Source organism: Aulonocara sp. 'chitande type north' Nkhata Bay, linkage group LG13, assembly GCF_057382095.1.
Source record: "Aulonocara sp. 'chitande type north' Nkhata Bay isolate Kocher_YH1m ecotype deep benthic linkage group LG13, A_spYH_male_GT1.1, whole genome shotgun sequence".
NCBI lineage: Eukaryota > Metazoa > Chordata > Actinopteri > Cichliformes > Cichlidae > Aulonocara > Aulonocara sp. 'chitande type north' Nkhata Bay.
The window spans coordinates 7,133,520-7,159,346 of NC_141356.1; the positions used below are offsets into that span (position 1 = coordinate 7,133,520).

The following is a 25,827-nucleotide window of genomic DNA, read 5'->3' on the forward strand; positions in this document are numbered from 1 at the left end:
GAGGTCATTCCTTCAAGTGTAATACTTTTCTGTTTGCATAATTGCAAAGATTATTTTTATGAATCAACTTTGTCCTCTGTTTACAAAGAGACTTCAAGTGTGACCAGTGTTGGCAGTACAGCCTGCCTCCAACCTGAGTGCAATAATGTGTTTTACTCAAACAAGAGAACAATTAGTGTGACATAATGGCAGAGTTACAGAGGGGCGTAGTGTTGATCAAAAGCGGGTACAGGGTCAAAAGTTCCAGCTGTTTACTCCATTCACTGCTCATGTGTCACGGCGACTTCCTCAAAGCTACCTTTCTGCAGGTAAGCAGACCCATCAATCACACTGTCTTTGTGCCAAGCTGTCAGAGGCCTCATTTAAAGGTGTCTTGTAGGAACTTGTAAATCCTCAAACAGTTCCCACTGAGTTTATTCACATCACGTTGCTGTAGCTCAAGGACATTACCACTTCTTTTTTTCCTTTTCCAAAAAAACAAGCATTTATGACATCGGATAGTTGTTGATTTAAGCAGATTTAAGAAGGAGTTTTGTTTAGCGGCGGGCAAGCCTGATCAACACACAGAAATGTTTAGAAAAAAAAAAGAAGTTCATTGTCTGCTTTGTGATTAAAAGATTTAGTCTAACTTCCCTGTGACGTCATGCAGGTGTTGCTTCGCAGCTGTCCATATCCACTACATTCACGTCTATGCCCTCAGATTATTCTTCAATGAAAGGCTATTAGCCAAACAAACACATCTGTTAACTCGAGGAAAATAGTTTATACTATGCACCCATTTCAGCTGTCTGATGCGTTTCTCGTCAAATTGGCTGGTCTCTGACCTATATCTGTTAAGTTTGACCACCCACGTCTCCCTTTTAGGTTGCTTCTTTATAGACCCGATCTTATAAACGTGATGCAAAAAAGGCATTTTTTTCCATTAGCATTTTAATCTGTTAAACAGTTTCAGTCAAACATTGTTTAATCAAGTTTTCGCTGTACAGTATTTAATCCGTATTTATATTAGAGATGGCACAATACCACTTTTTTATGTCCGATACCGATATCATGAATTTGGATATCTGCCGATAGCAATATAAATCCGATATAGGATATATATATATATTCATAGTCCACCAACACTGATCAATCTAATAAACTTAAACCTACACCATCCTCCCTATTGTGGTATTTTAAAGAGTACTTAGTGGAAATATTAAACAACCTAACTAATAGGGTTGCCAGCAAAAAAAAGAAAGAAAGAAATAGGGACCCGCCCCCCCCATAATGCTTAATTGACGTAATCAACTTGAATTTAAAGCACGTGTTAAAAAAAATGCACAGAAGTCTATAATTTTTCTACAGTAATTAAATAGATTCAACATCTTTCTTCAACAGAATTGCAAAGGAAAAAGTACAGTAGCTTTCTAGGTTATAAATTTGACTTAATAGTTACTACACTCAACAAAAATATAAACGCAACACCTTTGTTACTGCTCCCATTCCCCATGGGATGGACGTAGAGACCTAAAATTCATTCCAGATACACAATATAACCATCCCTCCCAAACAGTGGTCACAAATCAGTCCAAATGTGTGGTAGTGGGCACATCTGCTATATTGAGATAATCCATCCCACCTCACAGGTGTGCCACATCAGGATGCTGATCTGACATCATGAGTAGTGCACAGGTGTACCTCAGACTGCCCACAACAAAAGGCCACCCTGGAATGTGCAGTTTTGGACTGATTTGTGACCACTGTTTGGGAGGGATGGTTATATTGTGTATCTGGAATGAATTTTAGGTCTCTACGTCCATCCCATGGGGAATGGGAGCAGTAACAAAGGTGTTGCGTTTATATTTTTGTAGAGTGTATATACAATAATGGATTTCTATACATTTTACATCAGATGAAAACTTTGGTTGTAAGATTCAGATAATTATTTATTAAAAGCTAGACATGAGAATTAGAAAGAAAAGTATGTTTTTGTGCCCCTCTTTCCCTGTTAATGCCCTACCTGCCCCCCTGGCAAAACTTTGCTAGATCCTGGTGTAGAAAGTAATCTTAAATAAATTCTAACAACAGCTTATCAAGCTTAAACGTGCTGCTGTTGTTCAGCCCGGTTTCCTCTTTCTGCCGCAAAGTGGGTGAAAAACAAACAAGAGAGACGGGGGTCGCGACAGAAAAGCCGATCAGCTGATTGTTGATCAGTTTCAATTTGAAGTAGCAGCAGGAGAGGGAGGGAGAGAGAGGCAGTCGCTCCATATATCGGTTGTTAAGCTTAACGTGGGAATGCTTTACGAACATTCAGAGATGAACTTACACACTTGCTTTACTTCTCTGGGATAGCTTTCTCCAAAATGATGCGATATCCGATCCAGTAATTTAGGTCAGTATCGGACCGATATGTAATATTGGATTGGTCCATCTCTAATTTATATTCAGATGATGTGGTATAGAGAGTAAAGGTTGATGCTCACTCATCTTAATGAGATCGGTTATTTTGCAGGTGGCCATTAGCACCAACACTTTTGACCAACAATTGCTCCTCCAGATGTATAGAACTCTTGCTAGTTGGCCAATTCACCTTTCAGGACTTTCTAGAATATAATGAATTTTACTGTCGTCATGAAAAAATAAATTTATAAAGTTAAAAAAAAATCGAAATAATTAATAAATTCCATTTAGGTTCTGTTACTAATATAATGAGGTCTTCATAATCAGTCCTAAACAGATGGCCTGTTCTGCTTTTAGTGTAATGTCACTTTTTGCGTTGCTTTTACTGTTTCCACAGCAGAGCTAAGACAAACTTCCTTTCAGCTTTCTCTTCCAAACTTTGCAGGACAGCTGTTAGTAGCTGGTAGCTAGCATTAACGCTCTTGCTATTCGGTGGCATCATTTGGGGGGGGGATTACAATTAGTCAATTTATCAGCAAGTTGATTATATTGGCTGTTATTAGCTACTTGATAACCTATTGGTGTCAGAATTTACAACGGATAAAAAAATGACAGAAACACCCTTCAACTATGTAAGGAGTGTTACATTGTATAGTTTGCCCAATAGAGGGCAGTAATGTTATCGGCATTAAAAATCCTGTATTAATCATGCTCTAGTGTCAAATGATTTATGTTGCTTTGTTGTTTTCTCCTTTAGAGTGAAGCGTTTGCTAATAATTGTTGTGTCATATAATTAGAACCTCTGAGTTTGCTCCATGACGCTCCTGGTAGTCGGTAATTTTGTATGTTGAAACCCTTGAAAAGCCACAGTGGGTGTTTTGTTTATTTTCCTGTTCATCGGTATAGTAGTATTGGAAAAATTCACGTCAAGCTTGAAAAACTGGAATACCGATACTGTTCCAGTTTGCTTCCCAGTACTAATTTTAGTCTGCTTCAGCATTAATAATGCAGAGAGAGGTTGATCAGGACAGTGATTTAGCTATTACAACTAATCAGGTGCACAGAGTCTGTGGGTCAGTCATCATTTCAATTCAACAATTTATGTATATAATCATAGTGTGAATATATCTAAAACTACCAAATCTAGTCATTCACTGACTTCCAGTTTGCTCTGTGGGCTTTATGGGCCTACATGTCTTTCACTGGAAAGCTCTTTGAGCTGTGTTCTTTACTCTTTGCTGTTCTTATTTGTTTTGCTACAAGAACAAAGCAACATTTGGTATTCTCAAGAAACGTGCTGCTGCCACCCTGCTGTCAAATCCTCTGTCACTAGAGTTATGATCCTTCCTAGCTGATTAAAAACCTTTTCCAGCTAATGGAAGCAATCCATCACAACACATCAAACTCAGGAAGTTGTGTAATAAAACACACAAAAAGAGTAACCTGTCGGATAAATTGCTTATTCTATACTCTGTTTCTTATTTACTGTGTATTGCCAAACACTCTGCTGTAATTTATTTTATCTTAAATATCTTTGTGACCTTCTAACAGGTTTATTGGTCACATTGATGACTCTCATACACGTGTTTCTTTCCTGTTTACTTTTGGCGACATTGCAGCTAAATGTCAAATGTGCAGCTGTGTACATCCCCACTTTCAAAACTTGTTTATTCATCTGCTATTTCAGGAACAACATTTTATCATATCCTAATAGAAGTGCTATTTATGGATACACAGTAGAGATAAAAATAACGTGGCTGGAATGAATGGCTCTATTCTTTATTAATGTGCAGTGTCATCTTGTGACTGTGAGAAATGAATGATGCGTTGTTTATCACCCACATCTTTTTCCAGCACAACGCAGGGGGTCATGTTGAGAAAGTCAGTGACGCTGTCAGTTGGCTTGTAGGTCGGTAGGGAAAGTGAAAGGTGACATCAGCATTTTTAGGGGGAGGGATGGAGAATAAATAACTGGATTCGCTCCAGTCAGTCAGGCATTGTTTCACAGCAGGCTTTCATTGGACCTGTCACCAGATTCTGAATAAGCTGAGCTGCATGCTCTTAGGCCCGGTGATGTTGGGATGGTAACTGGGGTTTTGTTTTGAAGGCGGTAACCGTGGAAACTGCCATTAGTAAGCTCTATTAAGAGGTTCCTTCTTTGCCCCCTTAGGCTCTACACACTGAATGATCTCCCCTAGGGAGCACACAGCCTGTTTGAAAATGAAAGTAAAGCTTCAGGAACCATTAACGTTGCAATGGGGAGTTACAGTGTTGTTCACAGCTTTGTGCATGGTGCTGATTACAAACCAAGAAGTTCTCTTTTTACAGGATCCAGTACTGACTGGATAAAATTAATTATGAACCCATTTTTAGGGGGTTTCTTTCAATTAGCAGCATTTGAAACCCCATGCTGTGTTACCAAAGCTCTACTTTTTTTTAAAAAAACAACAAGGGGAGGAGGAGGAGGGGTTGCTGAGCCACTCTGTTTAGGGTAAAATCATGTCGCAAGTTTATTCTTGGAGCAATTCAGCAGGCAAAACAAACCAAGAATAAACTTGTTACATGATTTTTGGCAATTATATTTAGCAATTCCTTTTTAATTAAATTTTTTTATATTGAGCTTGTGTTCACACTACTAATAAACACCTGTTGGATAAACCTCTAGAGCCATGCAGCACTTGCTTTTTCCCTGTATATTGTTATTATTTTCTTTAGGTGTTTCCATATAACAGTAATCTCCATGAATTTAAGCTTGTAAAGCTATTTGTTATAAATTCCTCTTTGTAACACTTCACTTGGACTTGGGCTGGACTTTTAATCTGAATGAGCTGAATGATGTAATCGTAAAGTGAAGACATTATTCACTTTTCTCATTGTCACGCTATATGGGGGTGGCTGTAGCTCAGGTGTAGAGCATCTACTACTTAGAACGTCGGTGGTTTGATCCCTGGCTGCTCCAGTCTGCATGCTAAATAGCCAAGATACTTACCCCAAGTTAGTTTCGGATGTATCCGTATGAATGTGTGTGAATTTTAATTAGAAAGGACTCAAGCATAGAAAAAAATGCATGTATGAATGGTTGTGAATGGGTGCTCAGGTGTATTAGAAAAGCACTATAGAAGAACCAGTGCATTTACCATTTATCATTCTGTGTGATGCTGTGCAAAATCTAATACATAATTATCCATGTTTGCTACATTATCTGGTAGTTATCTGTTAAATGCTTTGACCAAATGGTCAATTTTCAGGGTCATACCGAGGTGTCAAAGATTATGATCGAAGTCAGTCATTGTTTTTCACTAATCTGCACCATGATTATAGTCACAGAAGGTCTCTCTCCCTTTCTCTCTCTCTCTCTTGTAATACTGTTGTCTTTGTTTGTGAGGTCCTTTCCCTTACCCAAACTTAATTAGATTTGTTCTTTCAGAGCTATGCGCTGCTAGTAACACCGCCAACATAATAATGGTTCCTGTACAAACATATGTACATTACATAAACACACAGTAAGACAAATAGATTCTTAGCTTCTTTTTCTTTCAACTCAAGTGATTCATGAACCGTGGAATGGCGTGACAGGAATGTGTTGATCACTCAGTACGCCACTGCCTGTCTCTCCACCCAAGAGGGAGTGAGGGAGGGAAAAAGGGCTGTTGAATGAATTAAAAAGACAAAAGGATGAATGAATGAGAGAATGAATGACTAGTACATTGAGGCTAAAGATAAATGCAAGGCTTTTTTTTTTGGTGAAAGTTAGTGCAGCGTGCTGTGTTGCAGCTAGACCAAAAAAAAAAAGTAAGAACACAAAAGCACCCACATTCAAATTTTTTTAAGCTGAAATGTATTGGCCAATAAATGATTTGAGCTTCGCCTGCAGGTATTAGGGTTTACTTTGGGGTTTAGTGTGCAGAGGGAGATTGTAGCAAGTCTGCCAAAGCCTTGCTACAATCTCAAAATGATGGTATAAAAACAAACGGAGATTAAAATATGTATGAGGCAAAGTCTGGTTTCTTTTGCAGTTACAGAGATTCTCTGTTTCCTGCTAAGCTGCTGAATGTGACAAGCCAATGAATCAGTTATTTAAACTCCTGACTAATGCTAAAAAAATAAAAATCAATCCTGTAGTTAAAAATTTGGACTTTGGAGCAATAAGATTTACCCTTGCTGAAAACACTCTTGCAACCTTGTTTTAAACTGTGCTAACTAATGTTTCTAATGACCCAAGTTTTAATACATATATCTGATTTTATTTTTATTATTATGTATTTATTTAGATATTTGGATATTTGTTATGTGCAACACATGAAAAGCCAGATCCACTAAATGGGGAAAAATATGCTCCGTTCTAAAAACAATCAGTTTATTTCAATATCATGTCTTATTTCAAAAAATAAGACATGCTTTTTTTTCTCAGGAATAAATATCAGCACAGTTGGCAATAAACTAAATAGAGAGCAATTCACATTTAACAGAAATTCACATTCAGTTATTAATTTTGTGCTAAGGAACCTTCCTCTTTTATAGGACTATAACCAGATGCATCCAGCTGGCAGCCAGCTGAGTTGACGCCCTTCAGGTTGTGTTCATTTAGACTGACAACATGTTGGCAATCTGTCTGCATTTATAAATTATACAGCAATTATTTGTAAACCTTCAACAATCTCTCTGAGATTTATTTCAGTCAGTTCAAGTCAGGCTGTGACTATTTGACTGAATGGCTGTTATTTAAATGTATTTAATAAAATATCAACATTTAGTGTCCCTGTACAGATATTGCTGTATGGTTGTGTTTTTTCATTTTCTCCTCCACCCGTAGACTGTTCTGATGTAGAGGTCTTTCACTGTTGCAAAAACTCACGTTACAAGTGCATGCATTTCGCTCACAAATGATAAAAAGTAAGGCAGAGGGGGCATCTGAAGTTAAATGGTAAATGGCCTGTATAGCACTTTACTTAGTCCCTATGGACCCCAAAGCGCTTTACACTACATTCAGTCATCCACCCATTCACACACACATTCACACACTGGTGATGGCAAGCTGCATTGTAGCCACAGCTGCCCTGGGGCGCACTGGCAGAGGCCGGATACTGGCGCCATCGGGCCCTCTGACCACCACCAGTAGGCAATGGGTGAAGTGTCTTGCCCAAGGACACAACGACCAAGGCTGTCGGAGCCGGGGCTCGAACCGGCAACCTTCTGATTACAAGACGAACTGCCAACTCTTGAGCCATGATCGCTCCTAAAGACATCTCGCGGGAAAGAAACCCTGCTCATAGATTCCAGACATTATGGCAAATGATTAATCTTTATGCAGTCCAATTCTCAAATTTATAACAGTGGTAAAAGCGATAGTCCATCCATCCACTTTCTTTCTCTTATCTGGGCCCAGACCTCCCTCTCTACGGCCACTTCCTCCAGCTTGTCCAGGATAACACCTAGGTGTTCCCAGAGGCCTGCTGGGAGATATAATTTCTACAACATGTACTGGGTCTGCCCTGTGGCTTCCTCTTGGTGGGACCCCAAGATACTTAAACTCTACTGTATGTATTATTGTAGGGTAAACCTTACAATATAAAGCGCCTTGAGGTGACTGTTGTTGTGATTTGGCGCTATATAAAGAAAATTGAATTGGAAAAACTCCTTCACTTGGGGCAGTAACTTGTCCCTGACCTGGAGTAGGCACTCCACCCTTTTCCAGCTGAGGACCATGGCCTCCGACTTGGAGATGCTGATTCTCATTCCTGCCAACCAAGATAGCCCTACAACATCCAGAGCTTTCAAGAACTCTGGGTAAACTTCATCCCCTGGAGTGGATGCCTCCAAGGAGTTGTTTAACTGGCTCAGTGCCCACCATCTGGTTCAAAGGTTACCACCAAGACAGACACCAACCACCTTGTGGCTGCAGCTCAGTGGAGAAACTTCAGCAATTAAGGTATTAAACATGGTCTATTCGGACTCAATGTCCCCATTCTCCCTCGGAATGCTGTCAATGGTGGTAAGAGTTGAAGGTAACCCTCACTATACATTTAGGCACCTGTCTTCACCCAAGTGTCCAGAACATACGGCCTTAGATCTGATGATACGATTACAAAATCTGTCATCGACCTGTGGCCTTGGGTGTCCTTATTTCAAAATCGTGTTCGTTGTGGACAAACTTTGGTTTGCACAGAAGTCCAGAAACAGAACCCTGCTCGGGTTCGAGCTGGGGATCAGTCCACCAGGGTTTGCACCCCTGGCCCCCGCCCAGCACACACTGCACCAGACTCCTACAGCACCTCCTGCGAGTGGCGGGCCTACTGCAGGGTGGGCCCATGTCCCTCATTTGGGATGTGCCTGCCTGGTGTGTCTTAGACTAAGGCCCATCCCCAGGCACTCGCCCTTGGGCACCTTCCCCACCTGTCCCGAGGGCAGGGCCCCAGTAACCCTATCCCGGGCTAGGGTGAGATATTCTCTAGATCTTTCACTCATTGGGGTTTTTGAATCACTCTTTGTCTGGTCCCTCACCCAGGAGCAATTTGCCATGGGAGAGCCTACCACGGGGAAAAAGCCCCCCGACAACATAGCCTCTGGGATCCCTGGGAATATAATATTTCTCGGTAGCTGGTCACCTTTCCTACAGTGTAAACTATCATGCACTTAACTGTTTGTATAAAAATATTGATAGGGGTTAAAAAGCATTTTCATTGAAGTAAAATTGATTGAAAAGTGGGAAAAACTCCCATAATTTCAGTGTATAAGTCGATTTGTGCACTTGACTTTTACTGTAGTGGCACTTCATCATCAACAGTTGCTTTCTTGGCTAAGGAAAATCTCTGCAGTTCAAATGCCCTCATATTACTCCTGTAATCACTGCACCCAGGGCTCTGTGTGTGCGTGTGTGTGTGTGTGTGTGTGTGTGTGTGTGTGTGTGTGTGTGTGTGTGTGTTATGGGGTGGAACTGGCAAGCAGCCCTGCAGCACAAGGCACCTGTTGGGTCCACAGGGTTTATGTCTGAGGCCCGCTCCGACACATCCCTTCAGAACCATGGCTCACAGCCCAAAACATTCTCTTAACCACCAATGACGCATATGCAGCCACTGCCAACACTTAATAGAAGCCTTTCATATTTTTTACCTTTGTCTGTCTTTCATTTTCACCTGCCTTTTTAATATGGGTATTTTTTTTCTGCCATTGCTATTTAAGTGTTAGCTTAGGGAGTCAGTGTGCGTGTGCAGCCATTGAAAGGGCACCATAAAACTTCTAACACAGGCATTGCGTGCCTCACAGTGCTAAACAAGTCTCCTTGTGTTTGTGAAAAAGCCTTCAGGTAACTAAAGTTAGACTTTAGGAATTCCTTAAGAGCTAGTATTTTTAAACAATTAACAGACCAACTTATATAAACAAACCTGGTGCCTTTTTTTTTTGTGCATAAACAGGCAGTGAATAGGGCTTCTTTATAATCAGTATGTGGCACAGAGTGGCTTGTAAAAATTCTCATGATGACAGGATTTTGATTGATCAATCAAAATCTGAAAAGCTCCTCAGCTGGGGTGAGTTCACCTCACATGTAGGGCGGTTTATTAATTCTTCTTGAGTTTAGCGTATGCACTTTGCTGATAGCAGGATGGAGACGGTGTGGTCTGCATGTACGCGTTCAGCACAGCTTTCTAATCCACATCAGTAACGTTTAATTGCACATGCTGACAGCAAAATGAAGCTGCACCTCATTCTTTTGCCATTTGTTTGTACTTACAGGTACATGACTGCGCTGACAGACTCAGAGGAGGATGAGCTAAGTGATGCAGAAGAGAGGGATCAAGAGCATCCTGTGGACAAGTTGTCTCTCCTCATTGAGCAGATTGACCGTTTGCATCAGGGCTGTGAGTCTGACAAACGGGAAAGTCTTAATATCCTTTTGGAACAAAGAGAAGAGGTGCATATACATTTCATTAATTCGTGTTTGTCTCCATAATAAATAAAAAACAGTGTGATGGAGTTGTGTACTTTCATGTACTTCTCTAGTTTGGACAAAATTCGACATTTCTTTGGCGGCTAACCCGAGCTTACTGTGACGTCCATGACATCAGCTTGACTCTGGAGGAGAAGAAGACCTACGCAGAGACTGGTAATTTACTAAAACTTGTTTCATGTCTCGTTTGACTAGCATTCTACGCTGGATATGAGATGTTATCTTATAATAAATCCGACTGTTACACTGGCCAACCCTCAAAAGTCAGTGTCTCATCTGGAATACCCAAATCCAAATGTGGTTTTAAGCAATGTCAGGGAATTGGCAGGAGTGCTTGGCAAGCTTGGACCAAACATAGCCCTGGATTGGTATTTATCTGTCATACTAGCTTAGATGCAACACGTTCATGTATCTTCAGTATCTTCAGTTAAGCATATTGCTTAAGTTAATTACACAACACTTCTAGAAAAATTCAGTTCTTTAAACAGCACTGAGTCACAACTTCTGCAATGACCAGTGCAAAGATCCTTGTATAGTGTTATATTCTAGTCATTTACTCTAATTTCTGTTCAACGTAAACCCCCAAACATTGGTGTCTAGTACCTCATCTTTTTAATTTCAACAAGTCTAGGTTCTAATTCTAATAAACTCAATGGCTGCTTTTAGGTACATCTGTACAGATGCCCATTAACCTGGATATCTAATCATGTAATCAGTAACTTAGTGCATTTAGTAATGTAGACATGATCAAGACAACCTGCTGAAGTTTAAACTCAGCATCAGAATGAGTACTGAAGGTGATTTTGAATGTGGTGTAGTCGTTGTAGCACAGGCTGGTCGGAGTATTTCAGAAACTGCTGATCTACTGGGATTGTTCCACACAGCCATCTTTAGGTCTGAAAACAGAGAATGGTCAGGCTACAGTTCACAGAGGCTCACCAGAACTACACAGTAGAAGATTGACAAAATGATTGGCTGTGTCAGAATTTGGTGTCAGCAGCATTAAAATCTTGGATCCATCCTGCCTTGTATCAAAGGTTCAGGCAGTTGGTGGTGGTGTGATGCAACAACCTATCTGAGTGTTGTTATTGGCCGTGTCCATCCCGTCATGACCAAAGTGCATCTTCTGATGGCTGCTTTCAGCAGGATAACGTGTCATCTCAGTGATGTTAGTGGTTTCTCTAACGTGGCAGAGTTCACTGACTTCAAAATACCCTCCACTGTAACCAGAGCTCAGTCCATTAGAGTGGCTGTGGGATTTCCTGGATTCCTGTGAGGAATGTTTCTAGCATCTTGTTGAATCTGTGCCACAAAGCAGCAATACTAGCAAGGTGTAATCCATGAGGTGGCAGGTGAGTGTAGGCTCAGTGGAGCTAATGGTACTGTACACTTAAATGAAACAAAGACAGTTTTTCAATTGACGATTGGACTGTTCCAGATGAAAACTGACATTTGTGTATTTTTATCTATAAATTAAAAAAATGTAACAACAAAATGTCTCCTATGAGCTACTTTAAGTGTTAAAAGGATTAGGTGACCCTAGGAGCATTTACAATACTTGTGTCTGAAGTTAACTTCAGAAAATTGTCCTTTTATGTTGCCATCTTTGTCCTGTGTACATAGGTAATACGCTCAAAAAAGAGGATACTTTCATATTAACTTAATGATAACAAACACTTTGTTCTTTGACCTAATTTGCTTTATTCTTAATCGTTTACATTTGACCACAGTGGGTTTTATTTTTCCAAACAGAGGCTGTTTTGTTTTTTTGTTTTTTTTGTTTGTTTGTTTTCGTTTTCATACTGGACTGACCTGTTTCTCTGTAATCCTTTCTCATCATTGTACCTCTAAGCAGAGCCAGCCAGGTGCTTCCTGCTAAGGCACCTGTCTCAAAGCATTTGAACGTGTCAAAGCCTTGAAATTTTAAAGTAGCAAAGAATCATGTTTAACATTCTTTTAGATATTAATAGAGCGGACAAAATGAAACGCATTCCACTAAGTGATGAAGGATTAAAAACTGAGCTGTCTTCCTGGATTGCATTTGATGTAACTTCTGTTTTATTGCTTTAATCCAGTGCCCATTGATGCTTCTTGATTTATGTGTGTCCTGTTGTGCTTTCTTAGTCAACACACCCCTTGATTGTACTAATCCAGTCTCTGTTCTTTCGTCCCGTAGAACAAGAATGTCCAGGTTGCAGAGTGTGTGTCAGATTTATGTTTCAGCAGAGGATCGTTATCCGTTTATCTGTCTTTTTCTCTTTCCTCTCAGGGAAGAAAGTTGGCGAGGAAGCAGTGAGCTTAAATCCTACATGTGCTGAAAGTCATCAGTGGTAGGTCTGAGCCGTTTCCTTATGCTTGTTATCATTTAAATGCAACTTTCTTCTGTTCAATAAACTCTTTCTGATTTTCGCAATGAAAGATGTCTGAGATGAGGCTTAGCCTGAATATGAGAGAAGTCCCATTATGTGAGAATCAATGTTATGCAGATTTCTAATCCAGCTAATTTTAAGTTAAATGCTATGAGACCAAATGAAAGCACAAATGCAGGTACTTTCCCCAGATCAGAGGTGTCAGTAGGGTTGAGTGACTTGTTACCCTGGAGCGCCTGTTCCTCTGTGTTTGAATAGATGAACGTCTGACTCAGGCATTTCCTTTGGGTAGCCTACTAAATGCAGCTTGAACAAGAAAAGAGAAAACTCACACGGGTAAATGAAAAAAGCAATTTAAATATGAATTTGTTGGTTTATGCTTTACACCCAACCAGAAAGCCCTGCAATATGTAAAATACGAGTGAAATGGTGTCCTTCAGCAGAGCACTGCCGCATCCTTTGAAAGCATGTATGCTTGTCAGATAGTAGTAGCTTACATCTCAAACATCTCCTTCCTTCGGATCAGCCCCTCATCCACCTGATAGCATCTCATCCAATTTAGGAATGTAAGCACAAGCTTGGCTCAGTTCGACTGACGGTTATAGTGGAGTAACTCGTGTCTGCAGAAGTTGCAACAGTTAACTTTTTCTGCAGGTTGTTAGTTGCTTCACAGCAGTGCAAGTTGTACATGCATTGTTTGTAGCCGTACGTATTCAGCGCTTAGGGATGTGCTGCTGAACAGGTCGCTCCAAGGCATTTATTTTCATTTTACATGTTCTTGTCACAAAACATCAGCATAATTTAATGATACCTTTGTTGAATCTGACGCTAACAGACAAAATGACTATTATTTGTCCTCTGTGGTCCTTAGTGTAAGTGGCAGTCACAGATTATTCCCGGACAAATTAAAGGAAAGGATATCAGGAATACCTCCTCTCCACTTGTACACCACCCCAGTCAGTCTGTGACTCAAGCAAAAATCCCCTTGCTTTTAATTAGCTCTGCATAGTGGGCCTGATGGCGTGCATCCCGTTTGTATTTGTGCAGGCCCCAATGCATTCCTCCATCTGAAACACTGCTCATGTCAAAACTTGACTGATGGAATCTGTGGCTGAAACGGAGAGATGAAAATTGCACTAGATACAGTTATGATTTCTTCAGAACACACGCGCGCACAGCTCCAATAAAATGCGAGCACATTTATCTAGCTTTTTTTTTTTTTTTTTTAAACTTGTCCTTAATGGAGGCCATTCTAAAAAACGTTTCCAATTTAAAGTGTTTACTGGTACTTGCATTTCATAAATGAGTGTCCAGTGTAATTGAGATTATGTGGTTACTTTATGTATAGGCACACAAAGTTCTCTCACAGAAAACGGCCCGCTTGCACCAGAAGTCCTATTTGTTCTGTTCGTTAGGGAATAATTAGCATTAGCTCATGCACATACCGCAGCACTCGAGACAGCAGGTGAAAAATAAGGCTGTAGTTGTTTAGCTAATTAAGAGGAACGGCTTTGAAAAAAGAAAAAACCTTAATTCTTAATCCTGTATCCACTGATGGAATTTGTAAGATTCTTAAACCGAGCATAAACAGCATCTAAGTTGAACGGACAGAGCAAAGTAGGTAAAGCTGCACTTTGGGAAGGGAGGAGGCAGGGAGTGGGGACGGTGCCAGGCAGTGTTGCAAGGAAGTTTATGTCTGAGGTAACTGTTTACTTAGTGTACTGATGCCGTGAGAAAACTTGTCACCTGTTTTCCTGAATGCTGTTCAGCTTGTCACAGTTTCACAGATGTTGATTAAACAGGCTGCCAGTCAGTTTCTGCTCAGCCACTGAAACTACTTATAGACTTTACATACCAGTGAAAGAATGTCTTTTTGGACTTTTTTTCTGCCGTGTGACCTCATTTAAGGTGTTTAAATTGATTGATTGCGATTTACCTGGAAGTCAAAGATGTAAAAGTGATAAACGGTGTAGGCACAACTGAAAATTGAAAGCCCAAATCGTTATTGAAATTGCAGTGGATTTATAAATGGCTGCCAGTAAACTCCTGTCACCCTTGCATCTATGAGTGACAGTCGAGCTGGTTGGGTGAGGGGGACTGTCTAAACAAACCTGCTTTGTTGCATCTGCAGTTTGCATGGCATATCACATAAAGTATGTCTCTAAATACACCTACCCTGGCTTTTCTAGGCCAAATATGCTTCACGGTGGGGTGTGTCTATTGCAGCCAACAGTATTCCAGGTAGTGTAATAGGGCATCATGATTAGAAAGGGACAAATTGCTTGGTCTACTCTAAGTGGTAAAATGATTCAAAAGTCTAACCGAAACATCGAGCCAGTGGCTCACTGAAATGCGTCACAGACAGGATATATACATATCCTGTCTGTGACGCATGAAGGGGCGTCAGTAAATCAAGCCCTGACGGTATAAAATCTGTGTATGCTTTGAGGAAGTCGAAGACTACTTGCTGTCTGCGTACAGAGTGTCTTCCCACACGTGTGTAGTCATTAAAATCATTGTTTGACCAAGAGCTTCTGGACCATGGGTGGTTTGTACTCTCCTTCCTCAATTTTGAACCTTAACATTAGTCAACTGTCTAGTTTACTTCGAAGGACTTTGCCTTTCCCCTTGACAGCAGTTCTAAATGACATGATTTCTCCATCAGGAAATTAAGTTTGGATCATGGAAGAAAATGTTTTGAATCCCTAGTATTCTTTACTACATAACATTTATTGTAGGGAACTTGAAGATAATTCAAAAACGGACAACATAAACAATTTTGTTACCTTTACTGTATCTTTTACTGCTCATGATATAATTCAATTCCAATTCAACTTTATTTATACAGCGCCAAATCACAACAACAGTCACCTCAAGGTGCTTTATATTGTACAGTAGATCCTACAATAATACATACAGTGAAAAACCCAACAATGGTATGACCCCCTATTGTCAAGCACTTTGGCAACAGTGGGAAGGAAAAACTCCCTTTTAACAGGAAGAAACCTCCGGCAGAACCAGGCTCAGGGAGGGGCGGGGCCACCTGCTGCGACCGGTTGGGGTGAGAGAAGGAAGACAGGATAAAGACATGCTGTGGAAGAGAGACAGAGATTAATAACAAGTATGATTCAGTGCAGAGAGGTCTATTAACACATAGTGAGTGAGAAAGGTGACTGGAAAGGAAAAACTCAATGCATCATGGGAATCCCCCAGCAGCCTACGCTTATTGCAGCATAACTAAGGGAAGATTCAGGGTCACCTGGTCCAGCCCTAACTATATGCTTTAGCAGAAAGGAAAGTTTGAAGCTTAATCTTAAAAGTAGAGATAGTGTCTGTCTCCCGAATCCAAACTGGAAGCTGTTTCCACAGAAGAGGTGCCTGAAAACTGAAAGCTCTCCCTCCCATTCTACTTTTAAATACTCTGGGAACAACAAGTAGGCCTGCAGTGCGAGAGCGAAGTGCTCTAATGGGGTGATATGGTACTACAAGGTCATTAAAGGACATTATTTTGAGAAACGTGATCAAGGTTTAATGGACACTAAAGTAGCCTTTCTCACTTGCATCAAAGCCTTAGAAAATATCCACTGTCACTTGGAGAAAAACAATTTCTTATGACAAGATTTGACATTCTTACCTTTCAGATAAAGTACGCACGGCAACGTGAGGAGAATTCTCCAACATAAATGCAAAGTAAATGTTGCTGCAAATTTCTATTGGATTCTTGTGTGAATTTAGTGAAAATGTCAAGATGCTCAAGTTAAATATTTGTATATTCAAATTCAAACTATTTAAAAACATAACTGAATATTTTTTGCCAAAAAAAATCTTCCAAGCCTTTTACTTTTCAGCACTTGTCTCCATCATGACCAAGACTTGGACACATACTGAATCCATTACACAGCTAACACGTGGACAATAAGCAGTATCTTCTGGTTGTCTCATCTTCAATAGATGGGTGTTGTCTTTTTTGGTCAAGCTTTTGAAATGTTTGGACTGCCATAGTCAGAACTACTCCTTATAGAACCCCACCCGTTATGTTACTTCATTCATTACGCCCAGCCAATACTGTATACTCTGAATGATACCAGATCAAAATAGATCTAACGCAAAAAAATTACAATTTGCTGTGTTATGTTTAAAGTTTCAATTAATGAGGTAAGCAAATCCTTACTGTTGTCAGTGTCACCCACCTTAAATAATGTCACACCTGCTGGCATGCTTCAGTATTTCTTCTTCTTCTAGGGAAACTCCCGATTTTTGTTACCTGGTACAAACGGCATGACAAGTAAATCCAACCTGGAAGCTTGGTCTGCCTTTTAATGATGCGTTGACTGATTGTGCCAAGAGTTAAGAATAGGGATGGGTATCGTTTAGGTTTTATCCGATACCAGTGCCAAATCGGTACTTTTGAAACGGTGCCGGTGCTCAAACCGGTGCTTAAAGACTGGAGAACACAAAATTGGTCCAAAAACCTCTCATGTTCAGCTGGTTTTTTGTAAAAAGATAACAATGTTAGCCTTTTCTGCAGCTATGGGGCATATATGGTATCACTCTTGGCTGGAAGCAGTGCTTAATGGGAAAAAACACAAACTTTGTCCAAAACCTCTCATGTTTAACTGTTTTCCACTTTTTCTTTGGTCATTTTAGCCTTTTTGGCCAGGGTGAAGGGAGTATCTGCCATCAAACAAGAAGACAACCGCATGTAGCTATGATGGTGTTTGCTAGTTCACCTTACATGCATTAATGTAATAACGTGGTTAGCCTACTAAACGTAAATTACACGCGAACAACATTAAGCTACTCACGCAGAGAAGAACGGCTGCTGCTGCATCATCATCCGTCATCATTTCTGCTACACTGACAGGGCTAGGGGCCAGGACTCTCCTCTTCGTGTTTTTGGGGGATATTGCTAACTCCGGGTCCGATAACAGGCAACCTACGCACAGTAGATGTGCTCGGTGTGAGGTCTCGCAGCAAGCTATCATACGGCGCATTTCTGGGCTTTTAAAAAAAAACGCTATGCGGCGCCAGGTGTTTAATCGGATTCTTGGTGTTACCTCCTTTGACAGTATCACAGTATCAGCTTAAAGCACTTGTTGCAGGCTGCTGAGTTTGCATCTTTTGCTGTGAAGTACAGCCAGACTTTTGACCGCTTCGCCTTGGGCATTTTTAATCTGTAGCTCTGCTCTAACAGAACGTACGTACCTGGACCCGCCTACTATCCTCGGAAACGTAAAATTATTGGCTAGAAGTGTATCACAGCTCAGGGAAAAAAAGCACCGAAATAAAGCACCGAAATGTGCGCTGCTTTTCGGTCTGGTTACTACCGTTTATGTCAGAACCGGACAGTGGTACCCATCCCCAGTTAAGAGAGATGACACATTCTGCAGAAATAGTAGAAAAACTTTACTGAACTCTTAGTTTTCTGTTTCAGCTTGGTTCACAGTTTCAGTGAAGCACTGTTTTGTGTTTCTGTTTTGTTTTCATTTTTTTTAAAGCAGTGAGACTGACAGTAATGAAATGACGAATGACCAGTGTATCAACCATATCTGTTGCTCGCAAATTGCTAGCAAATATTGGTATATAAGCAAATGTAGTTAGGAATATGTCGGTAACAAGTTATAGATCAAAGGGTCTTCATTGTGTGTATGTTTACATGTGGTTATGTAGAATAAAGTTAATGCTAAAGTTATGACCTTACTATAGTAGCTATACTCTAAAAGCACCTTGAGGCAACTGTTGTTGTGATTTGGCACAATATAAATAAAATTGGAATGAATTGAATAATATTGTTAAAAAATTAAGAAACAACATTCCGTTTTTAAAAAAGAAATCAAGAAACCTCTTTTTATGTGTCTACGTTTGATAACGTTGATGTTGACGTCATCATTACACCTCCATCAAAAACAAGGATTATACTAAAAACAAAAAAAATGACTTCCTTATTTAAAACTATTGTTAAAAAATAATAACTAACCAAAGTTTGGAGACAGTAGGACCTCATACAAGAACAAAACACATCCTCTCTGGGGTTTTATGGTTGTTTAAGGCTTTAAGTGATGAGGTAACAGTGGTCACCTTAGGAGAGATTACACATACTTTCCCATTATGTCATGCAGTCTTTTTGAGTAGAAGGTGAATAAGGACTCTTTTGAAGTTGGATGTGTGTAGAGGCACTTAACTTATTCAAAGAGCACCTCTACCCCTGCATACTACCAGTGTACTCCGCACTAAAATAAATTTTATGTCCATGTCAACTCTTAATACTTCAATTTCTCCTCTCCCAGGTTTCAGTTTTCAAAAGCACTCAGTCTATAGCTATTGTGTCTATTTACAGGGCTAATGTATTGACCAGGTGTATGACATTAGATGAATGCATACGCATACGTGTGGGGCTTTGGGGACATTGAGCGTGGAGGCCGGTTTGTGTAATCTGACTGACGGGAGGCGTGATGGCATTCTTGTATCTCTGGCTTTGTATATAGGTGCATTTTCATTGATCCAAAGTAAATCCCCGACTTTAGAGCCTCACTGATGATACAAAGACCCACGGATTAAGCAGGGAGACAGAGGAGGACAGGAGGATGGAGTAACTTTGAACTTTGCAATGACAACCCTAATTTTAAACACGTGCCTCATAATTGGTGGCAGCACTGTGCTGTGTTCCCAGCAGCCTTGGAAAGCCTGTGTCTGCTTAAACTTCACACCTCTTTGTACACCGTTGGAACACTTATCGTGCCATGAATTTCGTCTCCCACGCATAGAAAAACAAAATCAACTAATTTTGTCTTGAGCAAACTCGCATACTCTCACACAGGTTAGCCGAAATTCCTCAAGTTTCTCCTCCTGTTTCTGTACGGCTTTTAGTCTGAACAGGTGCCTGATGGTGTAAAGTTCAATGAGCTCTGTGTGTTTGGATGTGAAAGTCAATCTGCTGCTTCTTCCATGCAGCTGAGACTTGGGGCTTTTTGCCAAGTATAGTCGGTGATATTGAGTCTGTTAACAACGTAGGCTGACCTTGCACAATTAAGAGCTCTGTCCTCCTGTTATTGTACTCTTTCCTGATTCCTTTTTCTTTTCTTGCCTTAGAGACTCAAATATGAGATAGAATTTCAACTATCAGTAAAAATGAAAGGATAAACAACAGCAGGTAGACCCTAAGGGCAAACGCACCTTTGTACACCTTCGCGTCTAATTTCCTCATACACTCCCTCCACTTACCCTCTGCCCACACTCCACTGAGGATCTGGTGCATTTCAATCCTGTTTTCACAGAGTGACAATAAACCCCAAAATGCCACACTTGATCTCCTGTATGGTGTTTGCAGATTCTAACCCAGACAGACATCTGCTTACTTCCCACAGTCCAGCTGCTGGTCCAATAATGGTCCAATAATTAGCTACTCTACCAAATCTTTTCTTGGGGAACATGTGTTAGTAAACACTGTTTGAATTGCTTCATGCTGAATGTTGGTGTTAATCATTGAGTGGGAGGCTAAAATATGTCTTTGCAGTAAGCTGAATGTTGGGCAATCTTTCCCACAGCTGTCACCTGGGAAATAATTGATCTTAGTTGCTCTTCTTTGGTTGTATTTGGTCTCCTCGTGTTGTTACTGTCTAGATTTATTGCATTTAATCACATCAGCATATTGCAACACGTACATAATGCATGTATGTCATTAGAGCCCATTGGACTTTTTGATGTACGTATTTGTAGATAGATTTTCATGGTTAATTATTATTGTCTAAAAGTATTTCAAAAATTGCTGCCACAATGTCAAAACATTGCTTTATAGTTTAATCACAGCAGAATTTAATTTACAGAGATTGGGTAACAAACACCAAAACGGCTAATCCTCATGTTGACACGCTGAAGCAATGACATTCTATTTATAAAGTTACAAAACATATCAAATTGTTGAATTTATTTAATCCATTCAAGAGATTTGAGACATTTTATACAGGAACAATCTACACACATAGCACACACACCTTTATTTTTCAGTACTTCAAGTAGTTTTCAGGAATAGTACTCCATATTTCTTACAGGACATTCAAAGCTCTGTCTTGTTGGTTGCCTTTTTGTTCTGTTTGGGATCATTGTCATGTGGAAAATTAAGCAATCATTGTGCATTGTGGATGAAAATTTGTCAATAATGTAGTCCATGCCAGAGCCTCCACTATGTTTTCGAGCTGACCATCTCAATCTATTCTGGTTACAATTTGAACCAAAAACTTCATATTTGGATTCATCACTCCATAAAACATGTTGCAACTGATTTTAAGACAAGTTATTGTTTGATTAACCGTCGTTCAACCTTTGCTCCGTGTTTCCTTTCCTTAAGAATCACTCTTTGAACGCTGCTTCTCCTGTGAGACCTTTATTGATACGGCTTCAGTCAACAGTAGATGGATAAAATGAAGGGCCAGATGGCTCTCTCAGGCCCTGTGTCAGTGTCTCCCAGTTCTTAAGGACATGGCTTTGAGTTACTGTTTAGTTTTCAGGTAATACCCCTTTGAGAATCATCTTAATGGTCTAAAATAAATATCCTAAGCCTGTCAAACTCTGTGGCATTTTTATAGATGATCAGCTAAAGAAAATGGAACAAATTAAGTGTTTTTGCAACAGGATGGTAGAAACAAAGTGCATAAAGATGCAATTTAAAATTGTTCTTTGCTAAGTTGTCTGTTATCTGTAGACTCAACACTGGGTTATTCCTTTTTTTTTGTGCCTGAACGATTCATAGGTCACCGTTGAGCATCTTAAGAAGCAAGGGAGAAAAAAATGGTCAGTTATAAAGAGCGGACTGGAAGTGACTATAAAAGCAGCAATGTCCAACGAAAAACTTTTGCTTTAACTCTTTGCTAACAGTGAACCATTAAATACTGTGAGCAGCTTTTAACTACTAATTTACTTTTTTTTTTTTTTTTTTTTAAGTGAAACGGTCACGTGCAAACCAACTGTGTCGTGGCTTGGTTTCCTATCTGCAGATATTTAGTTGCCAGTCAAAGATTTGCTCAAAGCATTTACATCCAGCTGTGTGTTTTCATTGGAAGCCAGGCAGCACAACTGCAGACAGATAGCATCTCTGCTCCTCTGATGTTGTAGAGCGCTCCACTCATCAAGCGCCAACCAGTGGGCGCATGGGCACACCCTGCTCCACTTAAGAAAAATAAACACGTCTTTTTTGTTTAAAGTTACATCTGCCCGTGTTTGGCCAATTTAAAGCATTTAAAAGTGATGTGATTAACGCGTGTCTCATCTCTGACAATTTTCCAGTAAGTGTGAGTAGTTCGTGTGAAGATTCATGTTTTATGATGTTTCATCCAACCATAACCAAAATGATTGTGAATTTATTTTCATCAGATACCGATCAGATAATAGTTGGAACATTCTCAGCTGAATGAAATCTCCTCCTTTGCTCATAAGATTAATCTTTCTGCCGTCATGATCTTAATTTAGTAATTACCTGCTAATCGTGTAGTATACTCTGCAGTTTACTTCATAGCCCCCATCATTTCATTATACTGCGCTAAAAAAATCTACTCACACATACCAGACACTGTAGTACACACGTACAGTTGTAGATTCCATCTCCCATCACCGCCACCGTGTCAGGCGACGCTGTCAGATGACCTTTGCACACACTGATCCTTCATATAACAAGGTGTTTATGTTGCTCGGTGGTGTTTGACAGAGTACCAGCAGGATTAAAGCAGCCGTGCAGTGAAAAGGCTTTGATCAGCTCACTCCTCTCCTCTCCGAACCCTCGGCGTCATGCTGACTTACAGATCCCAGAGCTGAAATCGCCCTTTGTTTCGCTTCCACCTGCCCACTGGTCCAAGGCCAGCGTATTAATTAGAGAGCGGGGGAATAAGGTGGAGCAGCTTATCTTTGCTGGTGCTGTCTAATGAGGAGTCTTTCCACAGACCACTGAGTATGGTGGGTTTTTTGGAGGCCCTTTGGTTGTTAGTGACCCAAAGAAAAGGTGGTGTGACTGTGAGGTGCTGCTGACCATCTCTGTGCTTCTCACCGCCCCCTGCAAAATATCATTGTTTAACTTCTGTTTTGTCAGAACCGGGGAACCGAGAATGCCTGATGCTGCCGTTGTTTTGCTTAAAATCCAAATTGTGTGAAAAGCTAAAGATGTTAGAGGTTAGGTTTTCCTTTTAAGGCTAGTTTCCTTTCAATCTGGTAAAAAATATAGATAGAAACTGAGTTTTGCTGCAAATAAACCACACAACCTTTACAACAATAACTACATTTTACACCTGAATTTAGTCATGGCCCCTCTGTTGTTTAGAAACTTGTACTATGCCTGAAGAAGCACCAAGCACAGAGAGCCAAGGCTCAAGTTGCAGTGTTATAGCACAGTGGTGTGACAAATGTCCCAGTTGCATGGATGGTTTACGCAATAAAAACAAATACAGAATATAATTAATAAAAATATGCAGTTTGGATCCTAGGATCTGGCTGTTTTCATTCCATTTATATATTTATAAGGGTAGAATGTAATTGTAAAACTTATTTCAGCACCACCTCAAGTTTTTGGGTCTGAGTGTTGGATGACCTGGAAGCACTTCATGAACTTTCATGTTTCCAGAACTCAAAGGTTTTTATTGCACACAACAAATTTGGTGCCAAATAATAAATAAGCAGAAGGGTTAGAAGAATTGCCAATACGGTTCCTGCAACTTCAGTTCCTTGAACCCTTTATGATATCATACAGGCTTGAAAACATTAAATATTAATTTGCTGTTTGGTACGATTTGTTTGTTTAGGGTTATTTGGGGTGTTTCTTCACATAGCTTGTTTAAGAGTAGGATGGCCTGAACCTCTAATAGCAGTGTCTCCCCACAGGTATGCCATCATGTGTGGAATTATGGCCGAATATGACACCATCCAAAACAAGATAAAGAACGGATACGTCTTTAAGGTAAGGCATGTGAACGGAGAGCTAGTTTTGACCTTGCAAATTCTTGGAATGGTCAAATAATAATATAATGCAAACAATGCATTTTACATCTATTTATGCATATTGGGCATTGCATTCTCCATGTGCTTAGGCTAAAGAGGAATGGTCATTTTCACAGTTTAAGCCAATAAGACCCTCCTACAGTCATTAAGTTGCATCAGAGTGTGGAACAGCAGCACGTAGCATTTTATCTTCTGTCAGCAGCCTCTAGCAAACACTGTTTTCCCTCAAAACTCTTTGACAGGTGAAAGCGAGAGATAGAGCCCTGGAGAGGGAAGATATTTAAAAAAAAAAAAAAAAAAAAAAACAGAAGAAGAATGGAAAGAACGAGGGAGGGTGTGTGACAGCCAGGAGTGTGCGGTAGCTCGACTAGATCGCGTGTGTGAGAGGTGTTTGTGAAATACTTGTGGGTTGGTGAAGCAGGACAGATCAGGTCAGAACAGAAGGCGGTGCAGCTGTGCTATGAATCAACAGTGAAAATCTTCTCTCTGTCTGTCTGCTTCTCTTCTCAGGATCATCTGGATAAAGCCATTGAGCTGAAGCCGCAGGACCCGCTGTCCTACTACCTTCTGGGCCGCTGGTGCTACGCTGTATGTGACCAGTACAGCACATCTCTATCTCTGCTCAATATGATGTACATTTATGAAGGCTAGCGTGTCTGCGTGACCTCCCACCTCCCTATGCTAACCCACCCACGGTTTCCCCTCATTCATTTCCACTGTTTAGGTTTCCTCAAGGTTTGTTTTTCCCTCTGCGATATTCACAGAGAGCGCTATGGGAGGTTAACACCATCCATTGTTAGCTTTAAATCAGATTGTACCAGGGAGATAATTTCATCCTGTTTCTGTTTGGCTCGTGTTCGCTCGGTAGCTGCAGTCATTTGGGATGCAGCACGTGATTGTTTCTGTAACTGTCTAGTCTTTTCAGAAACGCACGTAACATGATGAATTGCTGTTGTTTAGATCGAAATTTCCAGACGTTCTGCTTTTGACGGTTCCTGTTGTTTTATGAGCTGCTCATAACACCTGATATTTTCAGGGGTTGTATTTTACGGGCTGTCTACGGGGCATTCATGTTAAACAATGACCTACTGTTCACATTCAGCCAGCATCTCTGTTTGAAATTTCCTGATGTTGCCAGAGCAATTCTACACCTGGAGTTAGATACAGCTCTGATGACTGTGTGAGGCTGAAGCTGCTGCTGGCTGGTGACATTCTTCTGCAAAAGGTGTCAGTAGCAGAGCAGAAGTGGACGGGGGTGCCCGTTGTCATGGAAACACTAGTAAAATAACAGGAAGTTGGCTGTAAGAGTTCTGAAAAATGATATGTAACCAGTCCTGCTGGTAAATGGGTGCAGATTATTTTAATCTATGTTTTAACTGTTACATTTCTTCATATTTGTTCAGAGATGTCATTTCTATTACATGTTGTGTATATCAGAGTCAAATGAGACCATTTGTTTTGGTCTGAGATGCTGCTGTTTTATACATTATCCAGGGTGTTTTGGATGTCACATACTGAACATCAACATTACCTAAACAGCTCAAGAGATGGCAGCAATACAGCTGTGGTCATACGTTTACATACAATCATCACTGGCATGAATGTCAGGGTCATTTTGGGCTTTTAATGATTTCTTAGAACGGTTCTTTCTCTAGATTTTTCAACATTCGTCTTTAATAACTCTAAAAATTAAGAATTGTGTGCGCAAGTTTGACTTTATTCTAGATTTCTATGATCCACATAGGGTCAAAGTTATAAATATTGGCTCACATGTATACATATATACGTACATTACTAAGTGTTCTTTAGAAGTTTGTACCTACACCTAATTCTTTGGGGGGTTTATTTTTGTTTGTTTTTTATGTCAAAAGTCAGAGGATGTGTGAAAGTTTGTGAAAGTTTAATTGTCTTTGTTATTCACAACAGTTCTTTAACTCATTCACTGCCATTGACGTCTATAGCCGTCAATTGCAGTGAATGAGTTAATGGGTTTAACTCATTCACTGCCAATGGCTGGCAGTGAATGAGTTAATTTTCATTCACTGTCAGAAAATAGGCTTTTAAATATTAGCTACAAGGGGCGGTGATGCACTGCTTTTTATGGCTCAGTCACACGAGTCAAAACTGGATGGAAGTTTTTTGCATTTCTTGCGA

At 40.2% G+C, this 25,827-nt stretch overlaps 1 protein-coding gene across 3 annotated transcripts in view; it reads left to right on the forward strand.

Moving 5' to 3' along the window:
* The window catches only part of rmdn2 (regulator of microtubule dynamics 2), a 39,353-nt gene that overhangs the window by 7,542 nt on the left and 5,984 nt on the right, over positions 1-25,827 (forward strand). For all 3 annotated transcript variants that reach the window (XM_086258427.1, XM_086258428.1, XM_086258429.1), the window contains exons 3-7: positions 10,114-10,291; positions 10,381-10,483; positions 12,597-12,657; positions 23,557-23,632; positions 24,184-24,261. In XM_086258427.1, the coding sequence (XP_086114553.1) occupies positions 10,114-10,291; positions 10,381-10,483; positions 12,597-12,657; positions 23,557-23,632; positions 24,184-24,261 (496 nt within the window). The remainder of the gene's footprint in view (positions 1-10,113; positions 10,292-10,380; positions 10,484-12,596; positions 12,658-23,556; positions 23,633-24,183; positions 24,262-25,827) is intronic.